Here is a 19042-nt window from a genome sequence, read left to right on the forward strand (position 1 = left end):
TGAAAGCCCAGATCGTAATCGTGATTAAAATTCGATTAATTGAGCAGCCCTAACTACACACCTTCTTTTTTAGGACATGCAAAGACACACACACAACACATGCTTGTGATATTGTCTCGGACACAAAAGCTGTATCCATGGCAACAAGTTTAAAATTTCTGAGAGTGACCTACCAAGCCAAAGTCTACCCCTGGCTGTAAAAGCTGCACTAGAGACTTTTGAAACTACTTCTTTGATGGCACAAACACAAGCCAAACGTATTATGCAAGATCCCGCAATACAAACTCAATAGTTCATCATTCACTGGCCCACAAAGAGTCGTGGGAAGTCATTAAGATTTTAATCTTTGATCAATAACAAAACCTAGAGCCAAAAATTAAGAGTCCAACTTTACCAGAAATGCAAACAAACAAATCACAGTGTGATGCAACTCGAACCAATTAAGAAGTGAAAAGCTGCAATTAAAAGGAAAAGTTTTTTTATAAGCAATAAGACTTCATTTTATGCTGGGTGATAATCATCGCCGCATGTATCGATTCTGACACAGACAAAAACAAAGTCGTGCAAACACAAACAGCAGTCCATATTACTAAACAGCGTGTGTAGTGTGCGAATCTTTCACAAGCTCTCAACGGGCATCAGCGATCTGCTCCTGATGATTTTCACCCTCAGCAGGAAGAGCCTTTGGCATTTGAGTCTTGAGCCTTTTAACTGCAGGTCCCAATGTGAGAGCAGCCTGTATTGTGGCGGGTGTCAGATTAAACTTGACTTAAGCTGTTTTCGCACACAAACTCAGGCCAGCGTTTCCCTTTCTCACATTTAGCAGACAACAGGACACACTCTCAACAGCTGTAACTAGTCTAGTCCTGGCAAGAGTGCTGGCTAGGTAAAACATGCAAGAGGCAGGATGCAAAGTCCACCAGCTTTCTGTAAAATCTCCAGGAAAATACCGACTCAGTTCTCGATCAAATATCACACAGGTTTAGTAAAAAGAAGCTGACAGGCTAAAGATGTCAGATGGTTAAATTATGTTTGAAATATTTTGGACCCCAACGCATGTGTGAAAATAAGTTTACTGTATGACTTTGCAACTGATTTTTCTTATGTTTCAGTAGTTTTGATTACCAAGTCTGTAGTCATGCCCTGGATAATAATGGCTTCTTTAGCAGCCACTGGCTCTTCAGCAAATAAGACATTTAAATATGGCAGCGGCTGATGCTAAACCATTGTGTCACATCAATCACTCAATGCGTGATTGTGTGACGAAGAGTTGGAAGACTGAAAACAGTGCAGTTGCTTTTTGATTTCTCTTTTTCCCGTGACAAATGGGGAAATAAATAACAACGACATTTAAAAACCATTCGCATTGCACATCTGCTAAATTGTCATTTTTAAACATCGGCATCAGCCTAGACTTTCCCGACTGGTGCGTCCTTAACTATTCTGTTCAGCAAGGTCATTAGTGTTATGAATATAAAGGTTTTTAACAGTTAAGGGGGAAATATCACATGCTAAAAACACATCATTAAGCCCTTCCGAGTAGGAACTTGCAGCTTTGCACAGTCGTTGACATTTTAACCCAGCAACGATACCTATGATCAACTCTCATGGCAACAATGACAACCGCTGCCTCAAACCTCTCCACAAACACACAGAGCATCAGTTCTCCCCAGATACACTTCTTGACATTTTGTCTGTCTGACATCATCGACCACAGTGGGCCTGGGACCTTTGCGCTACAGACCACTTTTTAAAGCTAACAGAGGCTCCAGGGTCAGGTTGCTACATAGTATTCAACCAGGATTTATGCAAAGAAGCAAAATATGTTTTTTAAACTGAGAAAATTGCTGGAATATTTTATACAAACTGCCCTTTGCTTTCGAAAAAATTTGGATTTTTTTAAAGCCTCTAGGCTTATTCCAGTTATTAATAAATGAAAATATCCTGCATGGAGAAAAATTAAAATAACTGTGCGCCTATCCCAAAGGCCAAGAGCGCACAATCGGCTGTAATGTGCAGCTCACAGATGAACGTCTTGAACTCTTGCTTTTTTCAATTTTATGTTGTTTCTGAATTTTAATTACAGCACTAAAACTGGCTGCGCGTCCCTCTACCCTTTGCCGTTTATCCAGAGTCGGACTGCAGCGGTTGCATGCAAAGCGAGGTTGTCCAGATGTCGCTGTCTAAAGCTTCAATTTTTAGCTCCTCCTGGGGGATCCAGAGCCATTCCCAGGCCAGATGAGATGCTCTATATAGTGTCTCTAGTGCATATCTGGATGTTAATTTTAAAATTTACAGAGCTACATCCAAAATATGTTGTTTTTTTGTTTTTTTTTAATTGAAGGCGTGACGAGGTAAAAAGAAATGCAGATGTATGTTTTGGGTTTTGCCCTTTAAGGCAAGAAGGTAGGTCAACATGAACGTTTAAGACTTTTTCATCCCTGAGATCCTCTGCAGTGATTCCCACATGGAGTAAAGCCATCACAGATGGATACTGGAGCTTGTGTAGCACTGGCTACACAAATATGCAAACAACAACATAGCGCAATGCAAAGCTAAAGATGAGTCATTAATAAGAGCTCTCGATAATCAGGCTGTGCTGCTCTGAGGGCGATAATCATCGGCCGCCTGCTCTCCAAGTGATAAGCTAATCAGCCCTCCGTCTCTGCAGAGCCGTCGAGGGGACTCATCATCATTGACATTTCAGCACAGGATCGGGCCTATTGAGACACGAAGGGGAGGGGGTGGTTACCTGAAGAGACTTAATTATCATTGCTGCACAATGATATCCTCTTAACTCTATTTTGCCTTTTTTATGAAGGTTAACATTCCTCTTTCAATATTACAGTCAAGGTTTCACGGCTGCCGTTGACCCCTTTTGCAAAGTGCTTGTTAATTTTCCACATAATTACACAATTGCATTTGCCATGTAAACATACAACGATCATCTATGCACACAACTCGCTTTCGAATTGTTTCCTCATATGCCAGGGCAATCTTGGAAAAATCAAGCCTCTGTCAGCAGCTCGCTTTCTAAGCAGCTGCAGCGTGAGTGTAGATGTTCTTCCTCAGACGAGACAGTTGTGTTGTTGCATGTTAAAATGAATTCATAACCTGTGGGGATACTGTCATGACAATCTGACAGCTTTTTAACAATACAGACCCAATGTAGCAGAGTCTCAGCTGAATATCTGTCATCCTCTCTCCAACCTGTGTTAGAGAGCTTACAGCATGGGGTCTAAAGCAGAACGCTCTCCTTCACTGGGGTTTTCTCGTTCTTACATTGCTCCAAAAACGCAGGAAGAGAAAGGATGTCATTACACAGCTAGTTCTAATCGAGATTAAATCTTCCTCCTGCCTTGTAAACTCGGCGCCAATAACAGTTCACGCCATCACCGGTTATGCAACAGATGCTACAGCGAAATGCAAAGAAGGATTCTGTGGCTCCCCGGCTCGAAATAACTTGCCCTCCCGTTTGCTTTGATCTCACAGGCATGTCTCCAAGGTGCGTCAAGGCACGTCAAGGCACAAGATGACATATCTTCCAGCTCCATAATGACCCATCTTCTTTTTCCTCAGTGAAAATTTTGGAGAGCTCTGACAGATGATATTAGTTATACCCAGGTGCAAACAACAGGCTGACAGATTCATGCTGACAGAGCAGGCTAACGCCGATCACTATAGCCCGACTACCTGCTGTTATAAATATTGGAGCTGGTTCCAGTGGGGGGAAAAAACTTTCAAAGTAGTTTCTGTTGGGGATTACAGCATATTTGTAAATTCTTGTGGTTCTTCTTGTCTGAATAATCTGAAACACTGGTTTACAACTGTGAAAATTCCCATAAACAGCCGCTGAAGTCGGTAAAGACTTTGGAAAGTCCCAAGAAAGTACACGAGTGTGCACATTAAAGTAAATATTTAGTTGAATGTAAGGTACTTTTGAGAAACCGTGCATATTCATGTGACACATAGCATTGTTTGTTTTACTAATGTTTAATCTGTAACATGGTAAAAGGACATAACTGAGAGTTCCAGTGTGCAGACTGACTTTGACTACTTAGAAAAGCCATTCAAGTGCAACAGTGCTGATAGCAAGTCAGGTACGTCAATATGCCATCTAAACAGCAATAAACTACAACATAATCACATAATCTCTGTTGTTTTAACATCTCAATTTAAAATCACAAATACAACAAAATCAGAGTAAAGACATTCCAGCACAGGGAAACAGAATGATGAAAAAACCTCGTAAATGCAGCGATAACCTTGTCTTTTAATGACCTTTCCCGTACACGATTACTGTTATTTCTATCCATCAAAGGTGCGTTTTATAGTGACAGCAAAGTGTTTCTGTTATTCATGAGCAGGTTTATTTATACCTGCTTTTATTTTATGGAAAACGTTGTCACCGTTTCCTTAATAATCCCATTATGTCTCTGCGCCACTCAACAACTTCACAGGGACGTTATTTTTGGCACATGTTTATTCGCTGAGTGTCAAAGGTGCTGATCAGGAAGCTTTTTAGTTTAAAGATGAAATCCATCAAACAAGCTGCTCTTTGTGGCTCACTGTGCTGCATCCGGGACTTCGCGTACAATCATTGTAAATCCTTATTCCTTATAGGTTTTATAAAACACTCGCACAGTGTCTTGCATTGTGCTTACATCACTCAACAATAAGTTCACAGCACCATTCGGCTGATACTTGCTGATACCATCAGTCAATATTGGCCACAGTTACATGCATCACTGCACAGAGGTAGATATATAGAAAGTGGAGTTAAAGTTTTTATGACCACTATCTCACTTTATTCAACTCTGAGTGTTTTACATGTGTTTTATTTGGGTTTAAGATGTCTAATTTGAAAAAAGAAAAGCACTGAATTAATTTTTTCAGATATTTTACTCTAAATGTTCTGGTATTGGTCTCTTAATTGACTACAGGGTGCCTTATATCATAATATTAACATTTACGTCATTTTATCTTCTTAAATTTGTATGCACTGCGTGTTCGCAAGGCTGCTTCTTCTGCCATGATTCTGGAGTTCGTGTATTTTTCATACAGTTCGTGTAGTCGATATTCATGCAGCCCTCTTGACAAGGTATTTATTCCTGAAGGGCCACCTCAAGAGCAGGGGCCGAGCCATTCTCATCCCCCGCAGAGAACGCGTTTCCCCATCAACACCCTGTTGCTCCACACGACGAGGACCAATTTTTGCCATTACTCTAATGGTTAGTAAACGGACCGGCAGTTGTGATAGCGCCCCATTTCACGGCCACGCTTCCCGACAGGTAAACACAGATTTCAGGTCAGCCGTGCTGTAAGGGTTTGTAGCGGCTCAGGGAGGATTAGGTTTCCTGAACAGTCACCTGCCGACGAAAGCGGCGAGGAATTAGGACAAACACCGCAAACCAGGAGAGCCACACCTCGCGTCGTGGCTTACCGAAACTCAACACACACACATGCACACACAGATCTGATGTAGAGCTCGGACAATAAACTTTTACAATAGGTCTCGGCGCTCTGAGCAGCAGCCAGAGAGGACGCGGAGACGTGACACCGTCAAACATCCAGCACTCCGGGAACGCGGGCTGCCCTGCTGGAAAAGTGCCGGGGGTTGCTACATTCAGAGAACAAGAGGCTACAGGAGGCGAAGAACTGACGGGACTTCCATTGTAAGAAACACAGCTGGGCTCGTTCACACTTACCTTGGGCTGCAAGTAGGACCGCTACTGCCACCAGCCAAGCGTTTCTCATCGGATACACCGGGCAGCGCGCTGCGTAATCTCTCGCCATTCTTATACACAGGAGATAAGGTGGACGTAATATCCACAACAGCGCCGTGCGTTTCAGCCGGGCTCCAAATTATTCCTTCTCCGATCAGCCAAGAAACTTCGAGCTCAGTTCAGACCGCCTGCGCTGAAAGCAGCCAAGTTACAGCTTCTCTCTCCTCCTGCCGCTCTGAGAGTGCCTCTCCTCAGTCTGGACCGTGATTAGTTTCTCTGTCCTTTGCTTTAATTCTGTTAATGACAGGAAGAGTCAGAGCCCTCCCCACGTGGACCGGCCGCAGTGCGCAGGCAGCCGGTGGCTGTGTTTTTGTGCCGGTGCGTCTTGTACAAGGCGAGCGGAGCGAAATGGAAACAAAGTGTGGACGGAGTGTGTGTGAGAGTGCTGGAGCTCCGTGTGTCTGATGCGGAGAGCTGAGTGGGGGAATATCAAAGTGATGTCAGCAGAGCGTCACCAAGAGGACTTCAGCCGCAATACTGAACCCTCACAGCCACAGACGCACAATCCGAGCGCGGTGCAGTTTAAAAGGTTAGAAATACAGAAGGGACGCGTCTGCATACCTGTGCTGTGAGCTCCGGGTGTGTTCTGCTGACACCTGCCGCTTGTTTGTGTATATGTGCGCGCGCACGTGTGCGTGCGTGTGTTGGAGCAGATTTTCACTGTTGGAGATGGAGCATCGTCGTGATACAGAGTAACGACATAGAATCTTTTAAGCAGTTAAGCATTTTAATTTCATGCTTATAATATTTTTTATTTGTTTCTGTTTCACTTTTCAGCGAAGATTCCGTACTTTCCCGGGAGCTGCCGCTTATTCACACGGTTACTGGTTATTTCCGGATTTCCCACATATGACTATATAAACTAGTGTTGGGGAACTACTTATAATCCAATCGCACCTTTTTATTTAGGGCAAGCAAAAACAAGTAGCAAGCAAAAACAAGTAGCCTTTCATACTCTACAAGCAGGGTCCTTAAATTGAAGTCCCCAGGCTTCTGGGTAATATTTTCTGCAACCCTTAATTGTGTGGAGGTTACATTACTGTACATTTATTTCATCCACAGTTCTTGTTATTTTCTGAACAAATGTCCTACAAACTCTGAGAGTTTTAGGTCTGCGTTTCCCCAACTCTCTGTAACATACTTCATGCACTCAACCATCAGAAGTTTGAGCTCTCGTGCACTCAAGGTAAATCTTTGATAGCAAATTTCCCTTTATGGAAGAGACCATCTATAACATTCAATTGTTGCTTTTTGGATTATATTAATAATTACATGATCTATGATAATAGCTTTTGTTATACTAATTTTAACAGACCACCTCTATTGCCACATTTTCTACTACAGATTAATCACAGTTTGTTCATCATGTAGAAACAAATGAAATGATGAAAATGTTTGCAATGAAAGCAGTGTCTTCACATTGGTTACTCTGTCTGACCAGCAGCCAAGAAATCATCAAAGTAATTTATTAAAATCACCGAGAAGCTTTGTCAGCAAATGGTAACTGAAGCTGGTTATCATGGATCAAAGTCATTATTGACTTCTGCCCTTCGATTTAGTGATAAATCATCTGACTATGTGAGTGAGGAATATAGTAAACAGTAGACATCACCGAGGGGGGTTTAGTGTGCCTGTTATGAATCAATAAAGGTCATATTGTTCACATCAGATGCGATGTCTCCGTGGACTTCACATAATGCTTATTGTAATGGTTTTCTAGCCAAAGTTTTCTAAGAACTGAGGGGAAGCAGGTGCTCAGCTCACCTTGTTGAAGGCATTCCAAAGAGAGACAAATTTATAATCCAGATTTTGGCTGTTTTATTTTCTCAGGTGTATTTTAATGATATCTGATGTTAAACATATTCATTTAGCTTCTTTTTTTGGTTGTCGTAGTGTAAGTAAGTCCCAAAGTACTGCACAGCAACAATTTGACTTCTAGAAAAGCTTTGGAAACAACTCAAACCTCCATCGTCTGCATAAGCATTCAGATTTCCACTTTATATGATGTATTTTATTTCTTTGTCCAAAAGAACTACAAAAGAAATTGCACACATAAATTCAGGTTTGCAACACACACGAAAAAGTCGTAAGGGATTGCAGTGGTGGGGGTTAAGTCTCTCTAGATGGATGCCGTCATTTACTTTGTTGTCCCTTCCACAGAAACAGTGATGCTGCGGGGTTTTTTTAAAGACAGAAATGGTTCTCCTCCACACACAGAGGACGTTTGCCTGTCTGTTTAAGACGATAAGGACCATCTTTGAAGTCCACTGCAGTGCTTTTTAAAGTTTCTGCTGAAATAAGTTGTACCAGCAGATTGACTGAGAAAGTTACTCTGTTCACAGCAACACACTGTAGAGGCGAAGCTCAATTAACTGTGTGATTGAGTCATAACTCCAAAATACTGCAGTGGGAAATATTTCTAATGCTGTTTGTGTTTTATAGTGATTTAAAATAAAACACTATCCAATATAAAATCTTTAGTTTATGCCAGTGAATAATACAGGTGACTGTTTATTCACACATTGGATGGCTAGATGGAATAATGGTAACATCAATTCAGTCATTTCACAAACAGACAGTTTGACTAAATTACTTAAAAGTTGTAAATAAACTTGTAAATAAAAGTCTGCCTCTTGGATTTGCAACCCTAGCACGTTGGAAGTGATTCATGTGGCACGCAGACAGGACATGCTGAAAGTTTTGCAGGTAATGTGAGAACTGGTTTTCTGTAAAACGCACAAGTGGGGTAGGTTAGTAATCAGATTTGCCTTTGATGTCTTTGTGTTTGTCTGATCCCTTAAGTGTACTTTTAAAATGCTGTTCAAATATCAGGTTACATTTGTACGTACCCACCAAATCAGTGTTTTTCATATGACGTAAATGAAAGTAGCTACATCTAAATAATCAGGGTTTTGATTTACAAGAGGTAAATCAGAGTTCACAATTATGAAATAGTAGTTAAATAGTTAACTAGTTTAAAAACAGGGACCAGATCTGTTAACACTGGCAGTCAGTTACCCAGAGTCTCCCTGCAGGTGACCAGTGAAAGTGGCTGAAGGTGTTGCATGCTCCTGTTTTAGGGTCACTGAGTAGTGCTTATGTTGTAGTTGTAGGTGTGGTGACCAAAAACTATGTTCATGTAATCAGGCTGTATGTGTTTTATCATAACTAATTACCTGTTCACCCACATAATTAGAATCTGGACTTACAGCAGACAGTCTTTCTTAGAGTCTCACAGTCTGACAGAAAATAAAAGGGAAACAGATTTAACGAGGATGTACTTATCGCTTTTAAAATATTTATTTGGTAAATGGTTTTTGCTCAGCAAGTCACATTTGGAAAGCATTTTTTGGAAGGTCACCCAGGAGTCAAACCTCCAGCCTCACAAATAACGGTCATCCAGCTCCATCTGAGCTGCAGCTGCCTTCTAGTGCAACACCAAACAAATAAAATAAGACATATTTTTTCATACTCTAAACACTCTGAGAGTCTTGCCTGTGGTGAAAACATATTTAAAGGCTTAAATAAAACATTGAGTAAGTTATGCTTTGCCTCCCCATACTGATATCAATATGATGAAAGATCTTGTTTTGCAGCTTACAGTAACAATGATGCCGTCGTGCTCCCACACCATCTGCAGTATCACAACAATCCCACTTATTCCAAAACCAGCAATCACTGTCACAGTGAAAACAACTCTTCATCACCCAGTCACAGCACCCACCTGTCTTTTCCAGCTGCAGTGTTACAGTGTAATGCACTCTCTGCTTGAGCACCATGATTTTTGCTTCAAGAAAACCAAATAACCACCTCTTTTATAGTAGAAAATGAATATAGGTCTCCCTGTACCTTCACTATTCAAAACATTTTACTGAAAAATAGCATGCACAACTGCCCTCTGAGAAGCTCACCTCCCTGCATACCTCTAAAACCATCCCCACTAAGCTCCCACCATTTTGCTGGGTGGCGTACCCAGCCGCCCACCTCTCCATTATCACCTCATTAGCGGGCTGCAAACTGGCCCACCCTCCATTTTGGCTCCAGCCTCAATCAGCCCATTAATCACAGCAGAGCAGGGAAACCTTCTGTCCTCTGAAGACTCGCAATGTATTCTGCTGGCCCCTGCTGTGTGTGTGTGTGTGACTGTGTGTGTGTATGGTCCTGCTGCAGCATACAAATGATCCAGCTATATCCTGCCATCTGTTGACTGCTAAAAGTAATGCTTCTACACTGACATACACAAAGTTCATGATGTTTTCTGTCTGTCTTTTCATCTTTATCTAAACACATAATTACGTGATCCAAGGTTTATCTCAGCAAAAGAACAGATGGAATAAAGCACGCAATCACTGCAAGTCTTCATAATTAAACAACAAAGTGGTTGTTGTTAGTCCAAATTCAGCTCCTGAGAGTGTTTGCACGAACTATCAATGTGGTTGAAGAATTCATCATTTTGAGCCAACTACCTTTTAGAAAAGGGCATGGAAAGATTGTCTTTATTTTATTCTGCTTGAACTTTCAAAGTACTAAAAATATGTTACACTACAACTGGACCCAAGTCCTTAATATAGAATTAGACATTATTGTAGGCAGGTACAGACTAAAAAAGTCAGTGAACTTAAAGTGAAAATCACATGTAGGGTGTGTTATAGTCCATTATCTTTTTTTGAAGGAAAACTGTGATCCAGACAGAGCAATGATGGATGCATGGATGGATGGATGCATGGATGGTTGGATGGATGGATAATATTTTACAGTACAGTACTGCTGGTGGGTGTTTCTCTGAAACCCAAAATCAACTTTAATGTTTTTGAAAACAAAGCCCACCCCCTTGGCCACAGTAATCCCCTACAGCTCAATCCTCCTGCAGCTCATGAAACATGAGAAAAAGCCCAAAGTATTGCCTCATCCCCCAAACTCTCTAAATGCCAGTGTGACTCAGCATCCATGAGATGCACCATAAAAAAGCCCAGTGCACCCAAAGTAGCTGCCAGTACCCAGATATCTGGAATCACAGCATACCCACACCAAGCCACAGTCATACTAGGGAATGCAGTAGTTGGAGACCATGGCAAGGCCAAAACTATTCCAAACATGTGCCATAAACTTACAATCTAGATGCCTTTAAAAGTGTTGCTTCCAAGACAGAAACCAGGTCTGTGCCCACTCCAAGCTAGTTTCCAGCTTCAGAGCATCTTTGGTGTATGGAGGTGGAAATAAAACTGCATTAAGCATAAATTGTGTTTTTAATTGCAATTGAATGGGGTCAGGTTGACAATTAAATAGAATCTATTTTTAATAATGCAGCAATTAACTGTGATCACTCTATGAATATTGTTTACATACATAGAAATGTACAATAAATAGAAATTTACATGCACTACTAGCATACAGAGTCCAGCTCCAAACATGTAACAATTCAGAAATTCCTCTGGATATCATTGCTGCAGAATGCTGATAAATTAACTTGTTTTATATAAAACCAAACTACAACCAGTTGGCAACCAGTTGAGTCAAGCTCTCTATTGCAAAGAGATGCATCACAGACCAGTTACACTAACTGGTGCAGACTGACTCAAATCGATTGCAACATGTTAGAAATCAGTCATTAGATGGCAACGATTGGCAAACCTACACCAATCTGTCTGAGAGTGATTATAGTCCAAGTCAGATAGTGATTGTTTGGAGACAATATCCATGCAGTCTCAAGTGATCACCCAGAGGCTGAGCACCAAACCCACAACGTCTGAGTTTTTGCAGATCTGTTTTAGTGGAACGAGGAAGACTTACATAACAACAGGCATCTGGATTTAAAGTCAGATCAGAATCTGCAAATACATAAACACTTATTATTATTTTCAGTAGTGGTTATGTCTCCTTTCCAGTTGGGACATTGTAGTTCAGCTTTTAAAACCAGTACTTAAGATTTACTACAGCTGTGTGCTAAAATTATTATTATACATGCTCAACCTTGAGAAAAAAAACACATTTTTTATATTCAAAACCATCACGTGGCTGACAGATAATCTCTTTTGGCAACAAAATGCAAAAAGGCCACATAAATGCAATTTGGGGGGAATTTGTGTGACATAAATAATGAGTAAGCCCTGGCTCCAGGCCTGTGTGGCCCTGTGGAGAAAGCAGAGTAAATTAATTCCCCCTGCTATAACGATGTCGTAAACAAAATCAGAACAACTTTATGTCAACTCATATGCCAAGTGCGGTACGTGGATTTATCTCAGGCACGTTGATGCAAAGATTCATCCTTTACTTGTTACTCAAACATACCGTAATTACTGTTACATAAACAAAGAGTGCACTGGCAAAGTTAGTAAAAACAGTATTTTCAAGAGCAGAGAAAACTAAAAACATGCTTTACTAGATCCATTCAGTCTGCTAAGAGAACACCAAGCTTAAGAAAACCTTATTTTTCTTGAGATTTACATTAAAACATAAAGTCAGCAAGTTTTAGAAATAGTTTGAATGAACTCAGGCAATAATCTTAATATTATGACTTTATACTTCCCAACTCCCAGGAGCTTGTGTTAAACCAGAGGTTCACTGCATGGGGTTCAAGATTGCTACTCTCAAGGGACTGTGAATTAAATCAGAGGCCACAAAATGATTAGCAGAAAAGAGAAGGAAAAAAACATTTCTGCAACTCACAACAATATTTTCTCCTGAACTTTCTTGTCTTGTCTCATGTTTTTCTATTTCTTTTCTGAAATAGTTTGCAGTTTAGCCTCTGGAGGCTTAAAAATGTATTAAAATGAAACAATCATCGAAGACAATTTCACTTTTTTTGAACTACTCCCAATTCAAACAGTGAGGTCAAAAGTGCATTCTGTACTTTTAAATATGTGCTCAGAAGTCAAAACAGTCGGGAGCCAATGGTTTAAAGATTACAAAAATGGGCGTCTGACTGGGAATATCACTAGAGGCAACACAGTCCCTCTCTTCTCCATCATAGATTGTGCTGATAAGCTTTGAACAGAACGTTTGAACCCCCTCATGATATTGTACTGAGGCACTCAACTCATGTCAGGCTGCAGATGCACTGCAGATCTGGGAATGTTTAAGTGTCTGTTCTTTAAGAAACACTTAAAAGAAACAGATCCGTCGGCCGTCCTCTGGCTGCAGACGTTTTGGTTTACTAAGCTGCTTCCTTCCCGTCACACACAAACAAATCATCTCTTCATCCACCGCTCTATATTCATGCTTTTGCCTCATATAAAGATTAATAAAGATCAATCATCTCGCCTCTCTTCCTGCCATCACCTCTGCCACATCCATCCCTCCAATGCTCCATCTATCCATTCTTTGATCTCTCTCTTTTGCCTTTCCACCCCTCCCTCTGTCATTCTAGGGACCAATATAAATCAAAACCTACTTCAGTGACAGCTGGCCAGCCCGGACACCTACTGTGTTATTTACTTTAGCATGCCTCTGATCCACTGTTTGATCTAAGTGAACTTGCGTTAACTCTCACAAAGTCAACTTTACATATTCACATATCAGCACAGAACACTTAAGAGCTAACACACAAATGCACATGCGCGCACACACACACAATCTGTTTAGTTGCATTAAAGGAACTGGGAGCAGTTTTCTCCCTTATTATTTTCACCACAACCAGCCCATGAATTTTATATGCACAGTCCCATTGTTCTCGTATCGTCACCTCATTCTTGAAGCTATAAGCCAACAAGGACTTGCACACACACGCACTCGTGCATCCGTGCATGCCTGTGCTCACACACAGCTGGTGTTTTTTATTTGTGTGGTTATAGATTGGTATGTTTTCGTAGTGGAAGAGAAGGTGATGAGGGAGGGGACGGATGGATATGAGCATGGTACTCTGAAGAGGCAAGGAAGGGGAGCTGCCGCTGGGTAGATAATCCTCCAGTCTCTAAACACAGTGGAACAGAGGGTTAGAGGTGCCTGTCAGTCACTGCATGAAGTCCCCACTGAGGTAACCCAGGTTTGTTGAGGGAGGGGTTTGTTACATGAGGAGGGTCAGTGGAAACCAATACACTCTGAGAGGGGACTTCTAGGACAAACAGATTATCCCTAAATGAAAATTCATCCAATAACACTGCAGTGATGGAGCTGTTTGAAGGGCGAGAGCAAAGACATGAAAATGCAGAAGGTTAGGGTTTATGTTACAACAAAGTAGATGCACGAGCTAACCAGAGGCCCAGGGGAGATAACCAGAAGACCTCAGTGCTCAATGGTACCGCAGAATTTCTAACCCTAACTGGAAGCTGGAAAAGATTTAAACGAAGGATTTTATTGCTAAATTCTCAAATGTATGGTTGAGGATGAAGTGAGTCGATGGAGATGAAGTGAACAGGCTGAGATGGATGAAGAAATCAGAGCCAGGGTAGAAGAGCTGGCAGGCAGACAGATGGGCCACTGATGGCTAGGCACATGAGCTTTGCAGTAGTAGAGAAAGAGAAGGATAGCTTGTTTCCTTCCACAGTTCATCATCTTTAATAACTAACAACTCATAAATATTTTACGGAACAAGTATTGTAGAGTCGTATCTATGGTTTCTATATTCTAGCTGCGTGGGAACTGAGGTACCAGTGCAAGTACTTCTTGACTTATGGTTCCTCGAGTAAGCTTTCTCTCTCCTCCAGATGGCTTTTTAAAGAAATAAGACATCCTTAAAGGTACACTGAGATGAATTTCCGGGTAACAGGCTGGAGGACAAAAGGGAGAGGAGACGAGGAGGCACAAAACAGAGAAATAAGGCAAAGCCCAGGGAGGTCATAGCACAGACAGAAAAAATAAACAGGAAACAAGAAGAGAAGGAGACCACAAAAGAACAAGGGGTGATGGAAGAAAATGGTAGAAACAGATATGAAACACATGACACCTAATAATGTCTGTGTTTGTATAGGTGTGTGTGGGTGTGTGTGAGTGTGTAATGTCCCAACCTCCAGATTAAAGTAGAATCTCTAAATATTTAATGTTAATGACAACACAAGGACAAAATGTGTGTCGAACACTTGCAGAACAGCTGGGACTCCTATCAGCCTCAGTATGTCTGCCCTTAACGATATGTGAGTATTTTCTTATTCAAAAGTTGTTTCATTTCAGAGAATTTATATTTGGCAGCATGTCACTGTACTGGGACCCCTTTCCTTCTCTACACATATATGGAAGATGGAAAGTGCCAAAAGGAGCAGAAACAATAAGCAGGCATGAACGTAAGAAACGAAGAAGATGGGGCAGAGGGGATTTTTCAGCAGCAGCTATATGCAGGCAGTATGCAAGCTGCCAAATAACATGCCCCATTTGTATACCATTAAGATGCAGCTGAGCCATCAACTAATGTCAGTGTCATCATCAGCAGACGATCTGTCAGGATTGCTGCCTGTGTCTGACTCGATGGCATGCAAAAACGAACGCTATGCTCAATTAGTATTTAGCATTTTGCTCAAAACACTGCAGAGCTTTTTAAAATTGCATTGTTATTATAAAAAATCCAAATTTAAGTAGATTGTGTCTATACGCACTGAAATTGGTCTGTTAATATGTTAATAAGTTGGGTTGTTGGTGAAACCTCCACCCACCCCACTTTTTTAAAAAATCTTTTCAGTGATAGCTTCAAGTCCACCCATGCCCACTATTCATATCCCTGCAGCCCACTTGAAATGCAAGTTAATTTACACAGAGCCCTTCTGCAAAAAACCAAAACACAGCGTGAGTTTGGCCCTCTAATTGCATCTCAGCTGTTTTCCAAATGAGCCATCTTTTTACAGTTCCAAAACACAGGCCAAACATATACATCACAGCTCTACAAACAGCTTGTACTCTATGTTCCCAGTGTTTGTAGCCAAGTTGGAGTTCAGAAATGCACACAGACTTGCTGACATCCACCAGAGAAACATGGAGAAATTTGATGGACATTTCTGTATTTTTTTGGAAGCAAGGAAAGAACGCAGTGCCAACTCTGATAGCTTGGCAGCAGGACATGGAGCTATGCAGGCTTACAACTGTGCCTTCAGTCATCCTGCAAACATTAGGGGTTGTTTTAACTAAGGCACAAGGTGGGATACTTTGTTTTCATTTTGAGGAAACCTGTTCTTATATGTCCAGATAGGAGAGCATGGCGCATTTGCATATGGCAGATGATGTAGATTAAATACAAAACTCTATGTAAGAGATTTTTCTGTGCCAAGGTTTTGTGGTAGTTCTGTGGCTTTTCTTTTTCAGGGAGCTGAAGAGAGAGAGAGCTCTTTCCTGATTTAATGCTGCCTTCCAGTCATGCTGGTAAGCCCCTCATCAAGGCTCCTGAAGTGGTAAATATGACGTGCCACGCATTCAAGTGCACTTAGTCAGAAGGACAGCTTCTCAAGTAGCATTAGTAAACTGGAAGTCTTTTCTCAACAGAAGCAGGGCGACATCCATGCCCAAAACCATGACAAGTGATGAGTTAAGTGAAATTTTATCATAGCAATATTTAAGGGAAATTACACATAGCAACCAAGAAATATATAATATATATTTAAATAGTCATCCCCGTGCTTTTGATAATATTTGCTAGTTTTCTGAATTTATCTACAGATTTTCTGTTTTTCTCAGATGCATAAATAGTTGAATATTCCATTAACCATGTGCTCAAGCTTCCTCTTCATACGCGTGATTTGCACAAGGATAAGCTACAAGAACTGAATCAGTTATCTCATGATCACAAGTCAGAATGCAAATTAAAATAGAAATTAATTGGGAGTGGGGGTGGTTGAAGTCATGGGGGGGGGGGGGGGGTTCAAATCAGTTGAATGGCTTTGTATGTAAACCTTTATTCATAGCACTGTTTTAAATCTACACCATAGCCTGACATACACCTCCCTCGAGCTGTACATGCCGGGGTGATGCAGTTACTTGTGATCAGTCAACTTAGTACTAATGCAGCTTGTAATATATTACAGAGCTTCTGTGAAGCCTTTAATTGTATTTGGACGGTGACAAGGAAATGAAATAGCCAATATTCTGCTTTCTTACTGTGTATCTAGTGTTTTGGTTGTGTGTTAGGCCAAAGCAAACATAGCAGAACTATTAATCGGGCTTAACTTTGGACAGAAGTATGGGCACATGATTTGCAGTAGTGCTGACCCTGTGCCACGTTTGCCAAACTACATTCCACCTTATGGTTGTAAGCTGTGCAAAGTGAGAACAAGATCATAGATGCAAGCGAAGGTAAACAGGCTTCCATCCAAAAGTGTCTGTGCTCAGTGTTAGAGATGGGGTGAGGAATTTAGTTATTTGGGAGTGGCTCAGAGAGCTGCTGTTGCTCTACTCTGAAAAGGAAACAGCTGAGGCAGTTTGGGAATCTGACCAGGATGCCTGCTGTCATTTTGTAGGTGTTTCAAACATGGTGAACTGGGAGGAGACCCTGAGGCAGACTCAGAATATGCGAGAAAGATCATATCTTTTAGCTGGCTATGAGTCCCTCTAAAAAAGTTGAATGTATGATGTTATCACCTGGGAAAATCAATTAAAAAATATTTTAGCTTTTAGTTCTTTTCAGCAATGATGCCAAAAAGATATATATTTAAAAACTGACTACATAGCTTTTTATACTTTTTTTGGACAGAAAATTAATTTTCATGTTAAAGTTTGATTACATCTTGTAAATTAAACTTAAATTTGTTATGCAGTTACATGATATATTACAATTGTTTACTGACAGAGTTTGAGTGATAGTTTACATTATCCACAAGCTTGTATACAACCACTCATACAATAATAGCTGAATACCTTCTTGCAGAGGTGACAACCTTCTGAATGATCAGGAAATAGAGAGAAAATTGGAGAAAAAGAAGATCCCGATGTGGAAACTCCACTATGTGGAAAGAAACTGAGTTAGGCTTTGTGCAAAGAGAAATGCTTTGTGGGTGTTTTGTGCAAAAGTCAGAGAGAGGTGTCTCACTTTTAAAACTTTTAAAAAAAAAGTTTCTTGAGAAATAGCCAAGTGCTACAATCCCTGTAGGATTTTTGTTTATTAAAAGCTGCACCTCCGCGGCGGTTGGTTGAGCACAAACTTTTTAGTCACTTGGGGAATATGTGCTTCACAGTGAAATTCAACACCAGGCACCAGTGAGAGAATATGCAATACTGAAGGGTCCTGAGACAAACAAGTAGCAGCATTTATAAGTCTGTGGGCTTTTATAAAATCTTATCAACTGGGTTTAATGCTATTTCCAAACCAAACTTAAAAGATACTTTGTAAAGTTCTCAGTCACAAGTTATAGCTGATGTGTTCAGACTAAACAGAATGGAAACTGTTGCCGCATCAGTACAACTCAGCCTAGGGTGAAGTGGAGGGCCAGGCTTATGGTGGCACAGCATCTCACCCGGTGGTACAGGGGTTAAAAGGAAATTCGTTCTGAAATTATGTTTTACTTCTGCCTTGGGTTAGGGTCAAGCTACTTAGATTAGGGTGAATGTGTGCAGCTCGCATGTGTGATGGTGGTGATGTGGATGTCTGAGGGTGGAGGGAGAGGAGGGAGTCCTTCAGAGACCGAATGAGTGAGCAAAACACCAGAAACAAGTGATTACCTTCCTCTAGGCCCTGTTGTAAAATGTCACCCTTCTGAGAAATGGGTTCGTGCTGGCTGACCTGTAAACTCTGACATCATATGCTATTCTGGTGTTTGGCCAATGTTTATTTTTTTTCTTAAAAATCAAAGTTATGTACTGCTTACTCTATTTACCTTCACAGTTTCTAAACTGCTGTGTATTTTTTTTTTTTAAAAAAAGGTCCAACCCTGCTCCTAAACTATGTATAGTATGTTCACTAAAAAAGTAAAAGTGTTACCAGACAAAATGTCAGCAATTTTACATTTTCATAATCTAATTTAAATGCTTAACAATAAAAAAATGAGCACTAGATATCTCTTTTTGTAAAGAGTCATAAAACTTTAAGAAACAAAAGCCTGTTCATAAACATCCAAATCAATTCTAAGTTAAAAAAAAAAAAGAGACAGTAGAAATATGGCTCCTGGGACATTGCGGGTTCTACAATGAGAATTTTTTTTCTTTATTTCTTTATTTTGTTTTGTTTTCAAAGAAAAACTAAACTTCCCTAATGTACAGTTTCTGTCCCTAAAGTCTGCTCAACTCTTAAGGTCAAAGATGGGGTTAAACAAAAAGCAAAAGTTTGTAGGGTAACATTGTTGCCTGAAAGTTTGTGAACCTTTTAAAAGTACAAGAAGTAGACAGAAAAAAATCAATTAAAGGCATTA

General features: G+C 40.7%; 1 protein-coding gene across 3 annotated transcripts in view; it reads right to left on the reverse strand.

Annotated features, from left to right (window-relative positions):
* pvrl2l (PVR cell adhesion molecule related 2 like) overlaps nt 1-6386 on the reverse strand; it is a 319332-nt gene extending 312946 nt beyond the window's left edge. For 2 of the 3 annotated variants that reach the window (XM_042228113.1, XM_005941205.3), the window contains exon 1: nt 5709-6382. In XM_042228113.1, coding sequence (XP_042084047.1) covers nt 5709-5796 — 88 coding nt within the window. In that variant the 5' untranslated portion in view covers nt 5797-6382. Of the gene's footprint in view, nt 1-5708 lie in introns of all 3 variants that reach the window. The other variant, XM_005941204.3, reaches the window with a different exon arrangement.
* Nucleotides 6387-19042: the final 12656 nt, after the last annotated feature.

The sequence above is a fragment of the Haplochromis burtoni genome, unplaced genomic scaffold, assembly GCF_018398535.1.
Source record: "Haplochromis burtoni strain Fernald_Lab_line unplaced genomic scaffold, NCSU_Asbu1 Contig_305, whole genome shotgun sequence".
NCBI classification, from domain to species: domain Eukaryota; kingdom Metazoa; phylum Chordata; class Actinopteri; order Cichliformes; family Cichlidae; genus Haplochromis; species Haplochromis burtoni.